This window comes from Leptidea sinapis, chromosome 29 (genome assembly GCF_905404315.1).
Source record: "Leptidea sinapis chromosome 29, ilLepSina1.1, whole genome shotgun sequence".
Taxonomy (NCBI): Eukaryota; Metazoa; Arthropoda; class Insecta; order Lepidoptera; family Pieridae; genus Leptidea; species Leptidea sinapis.
This window is the reverse complement of record NC_066293.1, coordinates 9059079-9078205: the sequence shown is the minus strand read 5'-3', so window position 1 is coordinate 9078205 and position 19127 is coordinate 9059079. Positions and strand designations below refer to the sequence as shown.

Here is a 19127-nt window from a genome sequence, read left to right as displayed (position 1 = left end):
CGAAATAAATCAATGAATAAATAACTTAATAAATAAATCAATGAATAAATACTTAAAACGTAATAAACACAAGATATATATAATGTTATGAGCTAGCTAGCCGTGTGCAACGAAGTTCAACAGGTGCGCACTAAACCTACATGATACAACGCTAGGAGGGTAGATGTTCTACTTACTAACGGCGCTTTGTGCTTCATGCTGCGTTCACCCTTTCTCACTCTCTCTCTCAATCGGTATCAATATTTCTCTCCCACTTCTTGGACAAAAACGTCCTTTTATTGAATTTCATCCGTAAAAATTCATGCGTGCAAAGATGATTCACTTCAAAAATTGTACAATAATAAATAGTTATTTCAAACGGTGACAACCCTACGTCGACGTGTAATATATTAAGATGGATAATAATTAGTTTAGTTCAACATTAATATTGATAAGATGGGTCAATATATCATGTCGGCATTCTGACCTTCAGAAACTGGATGCAAATAATATTAACTAGAAATAAAATGGTTTTACAACGTTTTATGAGAAAGAGCGACGAATCTAGCAAAATTTTCATCTACAATGCAGTGCCGCTCAGGATTCTTGAAAGACTCAAAACTCCTGAGTGGCATCTGCGCTCGTAGCGTTCAGAAATAGGGACCGCATTAGAGCAGCGCTGCGCGATGCGTCAATTGCGAGATTGGGTGTTCGATAACGTATGTATATTTCTATTCTTTTAATGTAACGTATGTAACGCCTGATTCAATTAATAACCAATTTGATCAACAAATAAAACATTATCATCACTGAACTAGATTGAAAAACACCTCACTCGACGGTAGGTACCAATCGAATTACAGCCGCAGTAAGCGGCAGGTCGCGTCATTTCTATACAAATTCGCGTGCGAGCAACGTTACAAGATGAGCGACATTGACGAGGATTTGGTTAATATGTCTTTGTTGTGTGGAGGAAATGAACGAATTATGCCGTTCAAACATTCTCTCGGAGATTCATAGCTCTAGTGAGACGTGCTCTATACGACATAATTAAAATAATATTAGCGCTGTAATGCGTTCCGGCCTTAAATATTTCTTTTAAATTACTGAATCTATGGTATGTTCGTAAAAAGTAGAGCTCATAAGAATAACATACAAGAAACTCAACGGCCACTCCTTTCAATGAAATAGGGTATTTAACAATGGCTGCAATAAATAAATGCATCCAATACATAAATGGTATTAATGGTATGAAATGTTTAGTGTCATTAGCCCCGGGAAAAATAGTAATACATCCAGTCTGGTAAAACCTCTGCTATAAAAAACCTGGTGGTCCCTCTCAAACCCCCTTAAAGGTAACCTCACTTGTTGCAAAAATACCTCACTCTTGAAGCTTTTAAAGGCTACAATATTGAATGGCCAGGGTCGGATTTAGGGGCGGGCAACTCTGGAGCCATCAAAAAAGATACAATATAGACTTCGAAAAAAAAAAACAAATTCAGCCTAGTGAACACTAGTAAACGACTTTTCCTTTGATATTTTATTTCACGTTTTAACTTTACCTATACCTGTACAAACAATATGATTATAAGTATTAACAGAAGTCATCGATCTATGTAAACTCCAATCAGGCAATCACTAAAATATCAAAATCTCAAATATTACTCCCCATCTTGAGGGAGTATCCCATTTGTCTCAATGGCTGATTGGGGTCGTATTCACCCGCAGCCTAGGAGATTGGGCATTCGATTACTTATTTATATTTCTGTTCGTTTAATTATGAAATTTACATTACCTTAAAATGCATTTACGCGAAGTAACGCCTGATTCAATTAATGACCAATTTGATCAACAAATAAAAAAATATCTCGACTGAAGTCGCCTAAAAACTTTTGTCCCTTTTGTGTGGAAAACAGTTTGGGGCCAGAGGGCCCCCACTTCTTTGTTGCCCCGAGGCTTCCAGACGTCTAAATCCGGCACTGTACATACCTGAGGCAACTCCGGCGTTTTGTCTTCTATATGGTATCCAGCTATGTCAATCACGTTCGGTGGCATAACCCTCACTGGATCAAAAGATGGATGGGAGTTCACGAACATGATGGAAATATTTCTGTGGGCATCTTCGAAGGGTGGAAGAGGAATACCGCGGGCTTTAGCTAGTGGTTCAAAATATGTCTGGTAGTCAGACTTTATGGTAGGGAAACTTTTCCTGCAAATAAATAATTATCATGAAAAAGAATTTTGGAAGATGTGACGAGATGTGAATTGAATTCATTCAATTCTAGAGGGAATAATCAACTGTATGTGCCGTGTAATAGGTTAGCTAGAGTTAAGGGCTCCTTCATAACTTTTCCAAAGTGGTGGTAAAATCATTGATATTCATTAGTGTCATTTTGACCCAATTGAATTTTTCATTATTTATTTCTATAGAGGCGAGGGTTCTTATACCATATCATGAATAAGTTTTGGTACAAATAGGGTTACTGGAAACCCAAAGCAGCTATTTCCGTCAACGGATCAGCCTAGCTATCCAACGCGGTCCAAATGTTAACATAGTATTGTAAATATAGTTATAAGACTTGTTTTTTTTTGGTACATAAATTAAATTTGCAAACTTACCAAAAGTCTAAAGTCTTCATAACATATATGAAGTTATTGACAATCCGCTGCCAAAACGAAAGCGGCATTGGTAGATAGTTTAGGAGATCAGGAACGGTGGACACAGATCTGACTGTGTCTGTCAGGTATTCCAAGTGGGAGTGCTTTACAGTTCCGCACAGCATTATCCATGGTACCTGCTGGACAGCAGCATATCTGGAAGTACAAGAACCATTAGTGATGGAAAAACAATAGTGACAATACACGTGTAAAAGCATTGAGTATTTTATGGTTAAAGAACTTTATTCTCATTAAGAACAGAACATATTCACTTACATGAGAAAACAATATAAACAGTAGGTTTCTTATTCGTAGTACTGCGAGTCTATACAAAACAAAGTGGGTAGAAATGAAAAAACCGCGGAAACATTATGATCAACACATGCATTAAGAGCTACTAGATACGGCATGGCACGTCGGGGTAAGTATAGTTTGATATATATATATTTTTTTATATATATTTTTTTTTAATGACACTAAATACGTGTATGTATTTTATGTCATGTAGAAGAGTAGGGATAGCATTTAAAGTAGATATGCATAGTAAATATATATGTATATTTCCGTAAGTTTTTAATTTATTTTTATAGTTGCGAGGTTAATAACATATATTAGTATTATAGTACTGTACACATATTAATTAATAATATATTATGTAGGTTTACATCTAATATAATGGAATATAGGATTATGATTTATTATTTTGATAATTGTTCAATATGTAATGTTTCAGGAGTTTTTTATAGGTTTGTAAAGATTGTGTATTTTTTGTGTCACTGGGGAGCTTATTATATAATTGTAGGCCTTCGTACATAATATTTTTCTTATCGTAATTAGTTCTTGGTGCTCGACATATTAAATTATTTGCATTTCTTAAAATAATTTTGTGTATTTGTACTTTTTTAGTGAAACTTATTTGTGTATGTATATTTTTCGTTAAAATTTTTCTTACTAATAAACAAGTATTATAAATATATGTTTGAGTAACATTTAGTAATTTTATTTTTTTGTAAAGTTTTTTAGTTGGTGTTAAATAATTATAATTAAATAGTACCTTTATCAATTTATTTTGGGCTCTTTGCACTATATTTATATTAGTTCTACCATATAATCAATGTGGGGCTTAACAAGTGTGTTATAGATAAGGTAACGCACTTTTTGTCGAAGACATCGTCTTATACTCCGTAATAGTCCAGTGAGAGAGGCAAGCTTGTTTCTAACTTTGTCAATATGTGGTTTCCAAGTAAGGTTACAATAAAGAATGAGTCCTAGATATTTTTCCTTATCACTCCTTTTTGTTTCTACATTATTTATCTTAAGAGGTTGATAGTAAGGGATTTTTTTATTTTTGGCTTTAAATATAATGTAGTTTGTTTTTAAGGTATTTATAGTACGTAAATTATATTGATTATAATCAAATCATTTTGTGCATCTGTAATAATTGTGTGTATTGAGCTGCCATAGTAAAATAAACATGTATCATCAGCGTATAAAGTTATGTTTCCTGTTAAACCTATTTCATTTATGTTATTAATATAGATCAGAACTAGCATTGGACCTAATATCGATCCTTGAGGAACGCCAAAATTAACAGGTTTCGGCTTACTCTTATATTCTCCGATTTTCACTTTCTGACTACGGTTTGACAAATAGGATCTCAACATGCTATGTGCATAGCCCGTTATTTCTAGATTTGCTAGTTTTTCCAAGAGTATTTCATGACTTACAGTGTCGAACGCCTTTTTTAGGTCTATAAATATCCCTAGAGCTATTTTCTTTTGGTCTATATTTACTTTAAGTTTTGTTAAAAGGTCTATTGTAGCTGATTGTGTATTAGTGATTGTGTAGCAAGAAAACTAAATACATTAAATTTACCGTACCAAATGTCAAAAATGTAAATGCAAATGTTTTGTTAAACGGAGAGGTGATAGAACCGGTGGAATCTGCTATATTTCATGGCATAACTCTAGATTCCAAATTACAATGGGGCCCCCATATTGAAGGATTGGCGAACAGACTTAGTTCTGCAGCATACGCGGTTAAAAAGATTAGACAATTAACTGACATAGATACGGCGCGACTAGTATATTTTAGTTATTTCCATAGTATTATGTCCTATGGTATATTGCTATGGGGCAACGCTGCCGATATTAATACAATATTTGTGCTGCAGAAGAGGGCTATTCGCGCTATTTATAATCTAGGTCCTAGAGAATCATTGAGAGCAAAATTCAAAGAAATTAACATCTTGACTGTTGCTTCTCAATATATTCTTGATAATGTAATGTATGTTCATAGGCACATAAGTGAATTTGCGAGAAACTGTCATAACCATAATGTTAACACCAGGAACAGACATAAACTGATGATGCCTACTACTCGGCTAAGTCGAGTTAGTAAGTCTTTTGTGGGGCGATGTATATGCTTTTACAACAAGATCCCAGAAAGTGTTCAAAACAAAAGTATTACGTTATTCAAAAGAATTGTTAAAAAACGTTTGTGTGGTAAAGGTTACTATAACATAAATGACTTTCTTAATGATACCACAGATTGGGAATGGAGCGACCGCCCTCAGGCTATTAAATAATAAGTTTAATTGTACAATGTTACTTTGTAAATGGTACTTTAATTGTAAAACATATTTTTGATGAAAAAAAAAAGCCCGCTGAGTTTGTTGCGCCCATTCTTCTCAGGCCTGAGGCATTCATTTTGGAATGGGTGGTAGTTTTTTGACGTTCAATAAGTGATTTCACATCCTATTTTGAATAAAAATATTTGAATTTGAATTTGATTTTGTGTGATATAATATTGTTAGAGTTTTGGTATATTTCTAAGCGATTATATATAATTTTTTCAAAAATTTTTGAGATTATAGGGAGAACAGATATTGGGCGGTAGTTGCCTGGATCACTTTTACTGCCAGACTTAAAAATGGGAGTAACTTTGGCAAGTTTTAGACTGTCGGAAAAAATGCTTCGTTTGAGACATTTATTTATACAGTTTGTGAGATCGGAGATGATTAATGTCTTGATGCATTTGATAACTTTAGTGTTTATGCCATCAATGCCAGCAGCCGTATTACTATTAAGATTGTCTACTATCCTGCTAACTTCAGCAATAGATGTGAGTGATAATTGAGAAAGTTGTGTCGACACTGTCTTAGTACCAATAAACATATTAGACTTATGGTATGTAGAAGTTATTGCATTAGCCAGAGTCTCGCCAATAGTAGAAAAGATTGTATTAGGGGTGAAGTTGTATCATTAATTTGAGTTTTAATGAAAAACATTTTATAAACATTACTCCAGTATAATAAGAGAATTGATTTCTTCTTCAATTATAAAATTAAAGATCACATTTTACGTTTTAATAGTGATGATATTTTTCGATAAACAATATTATCGATAAATACTTAGGTAGAGTCTCGGTAATGAAAGTTGAACCCAACCATTTATAGGAATGGCAATAGGTAATAAATAAAACATCATTATGACAATGTCAATCAATCTGTTGTGACTTACTGTCACATCGGAGTTTCTTGAATATTTCTAAATGCTGTTTTCAATAACGTATCTCTAGTTACGGATACATTGCGGTCACCGTTTAGTGACAAGATCTTATCTATCTATAGTTATGTCCAGTATAGTTACGGCCGTTCCCAATATACAATCAACAGATAGAGATAAATTACTACCTTCTACTGTCAGTAATTAGCTGTCAATAATCTGAAGCTGTCCCAATCTACCCGATAAGTCATTCTTATCTCCTTATATTGGGACGCGTGAATTGCAATTTCCATACAAACTTTATATCGCTGGTAAGCTATACGTCGTCCCATTGACAGTGTGCACGGATAAGGTGAGTTACCGTCAATAAGTTTAATGGGACAGAAAAGTCAACGATAGTTACGATTTTCATCTCAAGTAAGAGATAAACTGAATATTGGGAACGGCCGTTATAGTCCAATGCTTTATGTCGATAGGTTATTGAAATGTAAGTAAGTGTAAAAGGATAGATTTGTCTTATCTCTAGTAAGTTAAACTAAGGATAGATAGATTATTGAAAACGGCCGTAATGACAAGATCTTATCTATCCATAGTTATGTCCAATATAGTTTCTTATTAACTAATAAGTAACTTTAACTAAAGTCCAATGCTATGTGTCAATAGGTTATTGAAATGTAAGTTAGCGCAAAAGAATAGATTTGTCTACATCTAGTAAGTTAAACTAAGGATAGATAGGTTATTATAACGGCCGTAAGCGAACATGGGTATAACGATAAAAAGTGGCGTGCGGCGAGTGTTATTTAATATTTCTAATCAATAAAAAGGAAGAACAAGAAGAGAATGAAACGATGTTGTGGCAAAAAAAATATGTTTAGACGTCTCTACCGAATTCGTAGGTTAGTACGGTGTAATGAATTTGATACTTGATTTAATTCAAGATATTAATTCAAAATTTTATGTTTATTGTGTTTCACATAGTTAACCCACTATTTGTATATGTGTAATGTTCTTTCCGTTCAGTAAGTTTAGTTAACTAGAAAGTTTTGAATATTATATTGTATTTCAGATAATTTTGGCGACAGTTGCGACCTAGAAAATAAATATATACCTAGACGAAACATACATTTCAACAGCTCAAATGGAAACAGTTATAAAAGATGCTTTTGAATGCTATAACACCAGAACATTGGAAGACAATGACAGTGCATTTTCTTCATGTTGAAGTTCAGAACAAAACCAAGGATGGAATAGTAGAAGATATAGAACCATTGATCATAAGTGTGCAGGATGATACTTCCTAGTACTAGCAGGAACTACCATCCTTCACACATGTTGTAGTTCAGACGAATCTATGGAAATAGAAATTTTAGCATCAGCTTTTTATTATAATGAATAAAGTCTGTTTATCTTCCTTTATGGCTTTTATTTTTATGCTCACCAGAGCTATGTAGTGGTTTTCATTAAATATTGTTCTTGCACTGTGGTTAATAGTTTCAAATAATATGATCCCTCTGTACATTAAGTAACAATTTTAAATAATACATTTAACTGCAAAGAACGCATTTCTCAATGTGTATAAAATAATTGTGAAATAAATGAATGTATAAAATTTAAAAACCAAAACCAATACCTGTACCGGTAAGGAATTATCAAAACAATAGGAAAAGTATCAAAATTATTCAAATTTAGTTTAGTTGCTAATACCATATTATGAATAATATATTTATTATCTATGGTAGTTACTACGTTTACCTAGTGTACTCTGGGGTAAGAAGTAAGAATTGTCAAAATAATCGATTAGCCAAGCCCTTCGTTGTCGATTATGATAATCGCCTAATTATCGGCTGTAACGAATGATTTGGCTGAGGTGAGCATAACTTAGATATTTTTGACTAGCTAGCTTCTACTAGCTTCTTCTTCAGAGACCTTCTTTTACTAGCTTCAAGAGACTACCATAAAATCTATAAGGCAGGTGGAAATTTGTAAGATTTTAATAGGTTTCATTTATAAAGTTACTACACCAATTAAATTAAAACATGCACACAACAGAACACAATAACATTTAAAAATAAAGTTTAATTAAAAAAAACTATCTATTTGAAAATAATTTATAATTAACTTATAGGCAAATCGTAAACATAATTATATTATTATGATAACTCAGAAAAGTCAACCGTTGTTCCTCTGCCCCCCGCACTGCTTCTTAACCTAACCTATCTATTGCGATTATGTTCTACTTATAAATTTACACTAGGTACCTTTTCCGCAGGAACAAGAATGCTAAGTAGCGTAATCTTACAACTTCCAACTGATTTATTGATTTATTTTAATTGCTGTACCAATTTTACACAAAAGAATAACAAAAAAAAAACTGTGACGTACAAGATAATATACAAATAATGATCTTTAAAGTAGCTTTAGGTAGCGAATACTCCATAAACTGCCTTTAAGATTTATACTGCTACATCGGAAATAAGTGCGGTGGCGGTACTGCCCCGGACGAACACTGCACATAAAGTTAGTTATACTGCTACTACAGAAATAGGTGTGGTGGCAGTACTGCCCCGGACGAACACTGCACATACAGTTAGTTATACTGCTACAACAGAAAAAGATGATGTGGCAGTACTGCCCCGGACGAACACTGCACATACAGTTAGTTATACTGCTACAACAGAAAAAGATGTGGTGGCAGTACTGCCCTGGACGAACACTGCACATACAGTTAGTTATACTGCTACAACAGAAAAAGATGTGATGGCAGTACTGCCCCGGACGAACACTGCACATACAGTTAGTTATACTGCTACTACAGAAATAGGTGTGATGGCAGTACTGCCCCAGGCGAACACTGCACATACAGTTAGTTACACTGCTACTACAGAAATAGGTGTGGTGGCAGTACTAACCCGGACACACACTGCATTTACAGCGTGGCACTATAATGGTGACGTTAAATGAACACACAGGTAGAGCTATCAATAACCTTGATAATAAAAAAAAAACTAAAATTTAATGTAAGTAATTGAAATTTTCTAACAAACAAATTATATACAAGAAACAAAATTGTAATCACCCTTACGTGGTCTCATGGAAAATTTATTTATTTTCGTGAATTATGTACTTTATTTTTGAATATTTTTTTTTATGATTACGGTTTAGTAGTTCTACCCGTGTGTTTTTTGTATTTAATATCGCCATGGTAGAGGCCACGCTGTACAGTTAATTCTTTTGCTACAAGATTCAGGACTTGAATAAGAGCATGAGTTTTATCTAAGATTTCCTGTCAAGACTGGGCTTGGGAATTCCTCGCGACCTCAACTGACTTTTGGATCACGCCTGCTGCAATGAGGATGAGATTACCAATTTTGTTCCTTACTGACAGATTTCCCTGGTCTTGCCGGTCAACTTTTCAGGCAAGCTTATCGTGTACTGACACTCTCAACTTGATATTTCTCCAATACATTCTTAACCTAATCGTGGAATTTACGGCTAGGTAACTCTTCCACACACTTCCAAGTATATTCACTCTATCAATCTGTGGAATCAGTACTATATTGTTATTTGGACTTATCAATATGTTTGTTTTCTTTTTAATTTATTTATTTATTTATACTTTAATAAAACGGCGTAAGCCAATTACAATATTAAAGTAAGAATTAATTACAAACTAAACATATTACACAAATAATAGTTAATAAATACAAAGTTTACTGTAAATAACTAACAATTAATTAACATCCAATTACCGTTCATCCATTCCTCTCACAAAAACGCAAGCACTCTGTTAAAATCGTCTGCCATCCGCAAATAAATCACAAGCAGGGTTGGCTTCAAGAAGAGCGTTGAGTGCAGAGAGAGACCTCGGTATAGATGAGTTGGTGCGAGCCACAGTACGATGTGTCGGACTCGCGAACAATCTATGCCTGCGCCTCGAACAGTAATTGTCCGGTACAAAGATTCTACATAGCTCAACATGCAAACTCGGCGCATCTATATCACCTCTGAGAACTCTGCACATAACTGTGAGCTGCTGTCATTTCCGCCTAACCTCGAGGGAATTGTAGCCTAATGTAGAAGAAATTTTGTGGGATACATATAGGGGTAGTATCCATGCGCACGTTTGTAAAGGTACATAAGAAAATCTTTTTGCACCTTTTCGAGAAGGAGTACATAAACGTACGTAAATACTTACTTAGTACTTTTTGAAGGAAACACGATGTTATGCAATATAAAGTCTAGGTCTACCACAAAATATTTCTCACCCAGATTCGAGTTCAGAAAAGAACCATTCAGTTACTATTGCGTCGTAGTTGTTCTTCACAATTATTTCTTTAACTTTTGGGTTGTCAGCAGTTTGAGTTGATATATTTTTCGCAAACATCCCAACATTAATCTTGAACCTCTGGCCTTCCATAGCATCTATACCTGAAAGGAATACTCTTTATTATTACAAAAATGGTTATTTTTTTGGAAGAGAAGGACAAACGAGCGTAAAGGTCACCTGATGGTATGTGGTCACGGCCGCCTATACTCTCTTGTAGCACAATAGCGATGCTGAGCTTGTAAAGCATCAAATAAACGTACATAATATTATGAATTTGAAACTGAAAACACATTGGTATATGGCGGGCGAGAACCGAACCGGGGCTTCGTGGTGAGAGTCAACGGTTCAGCGTATTGCACCACAGACGCTTCAATTGTTTGCAAATATTCAATTTCAATGAATTGCTATATCTATTTAGATAAAACACTTTTAAAGGATTAAAACGTGTTGTTTGTAACTGTGTTTTAACATTAGATTTTTGCGTAAAAGATAAATTTTTAATTATTATTTTAGTTAACACGACGTTTCAAGACCTTTCCAGATCTCGTTTTCAGGGGGACATTTTAATTAAAAGGGGATGTTTAATCCTTTAAAAGTGTTTTATTTAAATGTGTAACACTCGCGTTAACCAAAGAAAATACTATATTTATTTAGATTTTTTTAAAGGTTGGCAATGCAACTCTAGACCTCTAGTACTGCGGATCACCACGCCTAGTTTGTTCTTACTTTACATCACTAAAGCCTCATGCCCGTTTTCAGGGATATAATATATCATCGGGGGTCATAATATATAAAAATGCTGAAGGAATATGGTTTAAAAGGTACGTATGCTATATCATCCATGTAACACCGCACAAGCAAGACCAACTATAATTTGGTTGTACACGCAAGAAAGCTCTACTGTACTCTGATGGAACGCCCAAACCAGGTGGTGAGAATGATATCCAAATTTGTGGCATATGGTGCGAAGGTGGAGTTCAGCCGGGATAAGGTCGGACAGCCTTTTGGTACAAAAGACGACATAGACATAATGAAACTAATTATGTAGTAATTGTTTATTTGAACGTGCTGATCTCTGATCTTCTAGTCGAGTTTAAATATTTTTTGTTAAATTGTGAGTCTGGGCGTGACCGCCAACTTATTCCACTCACATTGGTGAAGGTCCAAAACTAGTCGATATCACTTCGATTTAACTATTTAGACAGCACGAATATTTGAAGTTAGAATAATTTTCGTAGGCTTGGTCTGTATGCGACCTAAGCCAATCCGCATTATGCGTTAAAATTATTTCAGACCTCAGTGGAGGGGCTATGTTTAAGCCAGGGGCGTGCATTGGTTTTCTATCAAGGTGTGAATCTAACTAGTCGTTGTTGAGTTTTGAAATAAGCTAAGATTGCTTACCGTGGGTTTTTTTATGAATTTTTTTAAATGAATATACGGGACGAAACAAGCAGGACGTTCATCCGATGGTAATTTATACGCCCTGTCAATTACAATGCAGTGCCGCTCAGGATTCATGAAAAGCCCAAAAATTCTGAGCAGCACTACAATTGCGCTCGTCACCTTAAGATTAAAGATGCCAAGTGAAATTTGCCCAGTAATTTCAATAGCTACGGCGCCCTTCATGTGAAAACACAGTAAAGTTTACACATTACTGCTTCGCGGCAGAAATAGGCGCCGTTGTGGTACCCATAATCTAGCCGGCATCCTGTGCAAAGGAGCCTCCCACTGGTAAACTTCAGTAAGTTTACTTACCGTAGGTATCTAGTACCTAGCGTAAGGAAAAATCTTATGAGTGGGTATTCAATAGAAGTTTGGTAATAAAATAACAGAACCAAATTAAACTAAAACAACTTTAACACTAGTACTATATTTATTAAGGTTCTTAACGAGGTAGGCACTGCCTAATTGCCTATATTATATGCACGCCCCTGGTTTAAGCACGTCGTAAAGTGCAGCTTGAACATAGCCACTGAGACGATGCGTTTCTGCAATATCACTGTACGAGACGTGTACGTGGATATGAAAGCAAAATGGATAGAATACAGGCGCGCGGAACCGAGTTATATAAGTGGTCAGTTATCAACCACACATTGTATTAACCACACACCAGTATATACTTTCCTTTTTCCGCATACAAAAGTGTTGGATGAACAAAACAAACGGAAACAACATCAAAGTATCTAATAAGGCAGAGTAAGTAGATATTGCTTTCTTCTGTTATCTTTTGATCTGTAAGGTAGCTTTGTCATTGTTCGAATGGTCCTCAACCTGACAGCCCCAAGAAAAAAGCTACTAAGAGTGGAAATTGCGCTTGCTGTCCTATATGCGAGCCACAAATGAGAAGTGCCAAATAAGAAAGACACGAGTAGATTGTGTACAAAATCTGATTTATCAATGTATTATGAATTATGATTATTTAAAGAAGCTATTTCTTGATAAGGTGTAACTAAGTGAGTCTTTTGTTACTATTATCTAATCCTTACTCTGTGCCTGGAGTTAAAGTCAAGTTAAGTTAAAGGAACACTTTGTATGCATACTTGATCCTCAACATCTACTAGTACATGCAACTATAGAGTAGATAGAATCCTACTGTCAAAATTGTTTAGCTACTATAATAAGTAATAATAATAATAGTTATTTATCTTTTACTCGGGTATGTTAAATACGCTGTGCAGGGCCGGATTGAAACTTAATGCCGCCCATGGGCACCTGGCAAAAATCCGCCCCAATACTATAATTTTACTTAAACTAATAGTTTATATATTTTAGCAGAAACTTTATTATATGTTATATATTCTAAAAAAATGAATAAATATTTGTTTTTTTTTAACAATTATAAATTTGGCACTGAGGGTGACTCATAATTACATAACATCAATTTTTCACAGGCAAACATGTCTGACTTTTTGAATTGCGAATTGGTCGATTAAATCTTCGCAATCTAAACGTTGAAGTACGTGGGACCAATCCTATGCAATAGAATAGCTAAGCAATATTGAGCAATCTTGAAGAGACTAAAAAAAAATTATTCACTTTCAAAATTTTGCCGCCCTAAAAAAAAAGGTGCCCTCACTTGCCCCAACTGCCCCTAGTGGAAATCCACCACTGACGCTGTGTAATCAATCAATCAGAAATATTTTATTTCGTAGGTAAATTGCATGACGCTTGAAATATGTCATTTTATCATACAGCTCATTCTCCGTCAGGAAAGACGAGGCCAGCTGGACCGTTTCGAGGTGTTGTTGGACAGTATTTAAATTGGAATAGCATACTCTGATATTAGCTCATTTTCCTAGGCAACTTTTCAATTTTAGCAGAGTCGGTTTTATCCAGGGGTAAAATGTATTGGAAGACCACTGTTACATTTTGGTGGAGGGATGGGATGATAGGAACCTTAGCCCACACTGGGTTTCCGTGCCAGTTTTGTAATAATCTGGTCAAGTCTGGTCTGTAATTTCTATCGTCATAGGACGACAGTGTGTACCTCTCACGTCTAATAGCCCTTAGTCTCCTTTATCAAGACATCCGTGGGCTTAGGACGACCATATGGTCAAAAAATAATATTATTTTTTGCCCCGGGGATCCACAGGTCAAAGTAGTTAAAGGATTCCCTTGCCCTTTGTTCTTTCAATAATTGATACAGATATCAAGTGATAAAAATATTAAAATTTGAGTCAAAGGCAACCAACCATCAACAATTTTCATTAAACTGCTTGCATCGATGACCGTGAGGTTGTTATGCTGGATCTCGTGGGGGTATGTTGTTACAAATGTCACCTGAAAGAAAAAACAAATATTATTATTTTTTTATAAAACGCGCAAGAGACTCACGTGATGGGGTGTGTAGAGGCAACTGCCCATAGGCAACCATAACACCCCGGTGTTGCAAAAATATAACATATTGTATTAAATAATTTATTTTATTAAAATAAGAACCGAAAGAGGACTTTGGTGTAAAAGACCTGCGGATTTTTACCGATGGCTTGAAGACAAGGCCTGTGACAGGATACGGAAGACACGTGCTCTCGGAAGACCTGAATATACAAATCATCACTAGGACCTCATAACACTGTTTTTCAAGCACAATGCATGGCAATCATAGAAGCGGCCACAACTATTTTGAGTCGAAAGGTAAAGCACTATTCCATCTGCAACCTTTCAGATAGCAAATCAGTACTACAAGTTCTACAAACCAACACTATCACCTCAAAGGTGAAATAACAATCACCAATGTCTGATGGAGATATGTGCTATCAATAATCAAGTAACTCTTCAATTAATGGCCAGTGACTCACGAGGTAACGACTCAGGGGTATAATGATCAACGAGCCAAGAGAGGCTCAGTGATGACAGCAATAGAACCTCATCCAATTATCCCTCTTCTCTCTACATAGCTTGCAACGGTCATACGTCAAAACACCAAGGATCTTCAAAATAATTATTGGACGGAAGAAAGTGGGTAAACAAGCTAAAGAAGAATAGACTCGAATAGACCCCAAGCTCTCTCGCAACCTGGTAAAACTATTACGATTAGTTATGTAAAATAACTCATGTAATAACGGGTCATGGCCATATACTGGGACAAAACACCTGGGGTCACCGAGGACTCTCCCCGAGGTCTTAGGTGACATCAGAGTTTTGATAAACTACCTTGACGAGCTGGGATGGCAGGTTTTGCTGCCCACTCCATCACGACCACTTGACCACTTTTTCTATTATTTTAGAAATTGTAGCCAGCAGCTGAAATACAACACTACATACCTCTTAAGTTTGGATAAACTGTTATTTAGACAGTTATTCAATGACGAAAACACCTTAAATAATTTGGTATTTACACTTACTACTATTTATATTTATTTACGCTAATTGCAACAAAAACACATAATAGCAAATGCTATTTAAGGCGGCACAACGCCACAGTATACTTCTAGTAAATTAATGCCTAACTACATAATCGGATTTGGTCCGACCGAAGCATCGGACGCAGCAGAAGATCCAGCGACACGAGAAATTTTAATACTTACTGTCAACTATTGTTATTTTCATAATTCATTTAATTTCGTGCTTTATAATAGATTGTGACAAATAAATATTAATAATGAATCGAAATCTCATTCGCCTAGCCTTAATGTTTATCTCAAAAGGTCACGAAGTCATAGTTCAACGGTACATTATTGTATACAATAATTAGTGGCCGATGGTAAGTGGTATAATGACGCATCAGCAACGTTTTTTTTTCTCATTCTATCTCGCCCATTTTCTTCATACTCGTTCGCTCTCTAATTAGGAATGACGATGATTTGATTCTTCGATCAAATACGAAGTTCGGATTCAGACTACGATCTGAGATTTCATCAAGTGAGAATTTTTGCATTCAATGAGAGTATGAGTACTACTACTAGAAATTTTACGTGGTACTCGTGAAATGGCACACCTAGTCGCCATTCTGTGCCAGGAAGCCTCCCACTGGTAAACTAAAACAGCCCTAATATTGCATGAAGGCAGATCATGATAATGTAAGTTGAACTGGTTCCACACGTGTGGAATTAATATACCATTTAGATGTTATTACAATATTTACATAAACTGGTTAACTCGTTAACAGTTGCACAAGAAGATGAATTATTTATAAGAGTGTCGGCCATTGCGCGTTAGATCAAAACTCATTTAGTTAAAATTACTCATTTAGTTTAGATTATAATTGTTTTAATTATGTATAATAGCCCAAGCACATGATCGAATTTGGAACGGCCGAAGTATCGGACGCGGTCGATATGGGACCATATACGATGGAATGACGCATTGTCAATCGTGCAAAATTATTGTTATTACTGTCCGAATCATACCGAGCATGACGCTGGACTAATTGGGGCGAGACGCACACCGGACCGTCCGATGGTCCGGCCGTACCAAATCCGATCATGTGTTTGGGCTATTATACATATTTAAATCAAGAAACGTTTAATCTAAATACTTATTAGCATACGGTTAGGCAATGTTAGTGAATGGAACTTAATGAATTATAATAATCACATTATTAATAGTGTTCCGCAGAGGGAAAAAAGAACAGATTAACTCTGTATTGTATGCACAAATAAATAAAAATTTGTTTTAAAAAAATATGTCTTTAATTTAAATACGAGATTGAAGGAATAATATAATACCTAGTACCATTCCTCCGTCTCAGTAAAGTCAAAAAGTCATGCATGGTTGAGTTTGTTAGGGGCTTAAATATATGTAAATAAAAGTAAAAGAAAAAACATTTCTTTTAATATGAAAAGCGTTATATTATACAGTCATTGAGTACAGAAACAATAGAACTGTTGAGTAAAATATTGATACCATAACGGTGCGTACAGATTGATAAAATATTTCATCCAATGAAAGAATTCGCCGTACACATAGCTGCAATGTATCATGAAAGGTAGCTTTGTAATAATTTCTCATAGTTTGTTCCTATGTCTTGTGCGTGCAAAACGAGCAATTCACGCGCATAAAAAAAGAAGGACTACGCGCCGTGATATTAGCAAGTGAAGCACCGTTACGCTAGTGTGTGTGCGGTTACAGGGGATACTAGTTACACAGTTTTTCCTCCCTTAAATAATCATATATCCAAAAATACTTTTATAGTATTGTTTCTACACTTTTTCACAGCGCACGACGGCATTTTTAAAATATTTTATTGCGACGCAAACTGATCTGTCACAGACGATGGCAAATCTCATAATGGCCGCCTATCGGCCTGTAGTAGTGTAAGTGTGTGCGTGGGGCTATGTATTTACACGTTTACCGGCTTGTTTTGGTCCCTCACTGTTATGTAAGGTGACACAGAGTCCTTGTATTTTTACTCGTCCGTGTGATTGATAAATATTCTTTTAATGAGATACGAGAGACGAGAAGGTCGAAAATTGCTCTTTTAAAACAAAATCCCGTAACCGCACATACGCTAGTTTAGAGGTAATTCACTTGCTAATATAACGGCGCGGAGTCCTTCTTTTTTTACTAGTCCGTGATCAATCATTGAAAAACCCAAATGACCGTTCAAAATTTACTTAAATAAAATATTTTACTTTGTTTTGACGTTCGTATAAAAAATCTGCAAATGTTTCCTATAATATATAGATTGATTTGATCCATTTGACCGCGTGCAACGCAGAGCAGCTCGAATTGTCGGGGACCCAGTGATCTGTGAACGGCTGGATCACGTTGCGTAGAAACGTCGCTTCATTGTGTATCTTCTACCGCATTTATCACGGGGAGTGTTCCGAAGAGCTGTTTAACCTGATTCCTGCCGCCGAATTCCTTCGCACGACACGCCACAAGTTAGGATATCATCCTCACCATCTGGATGTGTGGCGGTCCTCCACAGTGCGGTTGCCATAAAAAAAATGTTTAATGCAACATACCAATTTCATCGAATTCGGTCCAGCAGTTTTGGCGAAGAGTTAGCAGAAAACACGCAAACATGATGTTTTTAGACAGGTTTTGTGGTGAAAGTATAGCATATCGAGCTAGGAACATTATTTAATCCTGTTACACATATCCTTAAGTCTTATTTGTAGGTTGCTAATGCTTGCTGTTGGTTATAGTTAACACTGCCGAGCCTTTTTGAACTACCACTTTTCTTTGAAGTTAAACAAGCTTTTTGGCATGGCGTGACGCATTTTTTCTGTACTACTCTCAGAAATTTATTCTTATAGCTTGTACTTTTTTGTCTAGGTTCATTTATTCAGATTAGTAGTGAATAAAGAGGATTGTAAGCATATAAACTGTTTTCCACGCAAGAATTTTGAAAATATTGGCTTTGTTACATGGATGGCGGGCCGGCAGCCGTGAACTCATATCGCTCAAGGTCGCTGGCATTTAGTGTCGCCTTAAATATTCACCTAGCTAGTTTAGCTAGGTTAATATTTATTTATAATATTTTGTATTTTGATTAAATTATTCCTTGCGCGCACACACTTTTGTGCCCTAATAACTTGCCTTACAGATAATCCGTCTATGCTTTACTCATTCATTCATTCATTTATTCATTTGTGGCTTAGCCGTTTCAAGTTTCCGTTCCGGGAAACTCTATTCGCGCGATATGTATCAGATCGGCGTGATTTTGGCGCTCGCGCAGCGTTCTGTCAATACGTATTATTTTATTATTAGATTGCTTATAATTACACTGGCCTGCAAAAGTAAGTATCACACTTTTCAAATTATTTTTTTTTCTTAACTATAGAAGGTAGAGATTTAAGATTAAAAACGTTTTGTTGCAAATTTTATAGGCTTCAATTCTTAGAAACTAAAATTATACATTAGTAACATTTTTAACTTAAAGAGATAAAACAATGAAAATAGACATTTTTAGTTTAGTGTAAAAAAATTCAACTAAAATGTATTACATGTTTTTTAATTTTTAATAACTGGTATTGCCTCCTCGAGCTCTGATTACAGCTTCGAGCCGGTTCGGCATACTGAACACTAGGTTTCGGAGCCGATGTTGGGGAATATTCTCCCATTCTTCTACCAGGGCCTGCTTTAGTGTCCTAAGGGTAGTAGGTGGTGGTCTGCGATTTCCGACTAGCCTCCCAAGCTCATCCCAGGCGTGTTCAATCGGGTTGAGATCAGGACTTCTTGATGGCCAAGCCATCACGCTGATACCGACC

The 19127-nt window shown here is 35.6% G+C and overlaps 2 protein-coding genes across 2 annotated transcripts in view; both read right to left on the bottom strand.

The window, feature by feature from the left end:
• LOC126973332 (serine hydrolase-like protein) overlaps window positions 1–19127 on the bottom strand; it is a 275685-nt gene that overhangs the window by 138513 nt on the left and 118045 nt on the right. The window lies entirely within an intron of this gene.
• The window catches only part of LOC126973320 (UDP-glucosyltransferase 2-like), a 41190-nt gene that overhangs the window by 7206 nt on the left and 14857 nt on the right, over window positions 1–19127 (bottom strand). Inside the window, exons 3-6 of the mRNA XM_050820536.1 lie at window positions 14163–14250; window positions 10409–10571; window positions 2599–2793; window positions 1969–2188 (exon numbers count right to left, since the gene is read on the bottom strand). Coding sequence (XP_050676493.1) covers window positions 1969–2188; window positions 2599–2793; window positions 10409–10571; window positions 14163–14250 — 666 coding nt within the window. The remainder of the gene's footprint in view (window positions 1–1968; window positions 2189–2598; window positions 2794–10408; window positions 10572–14162; window positions 14251–19127) is intronic.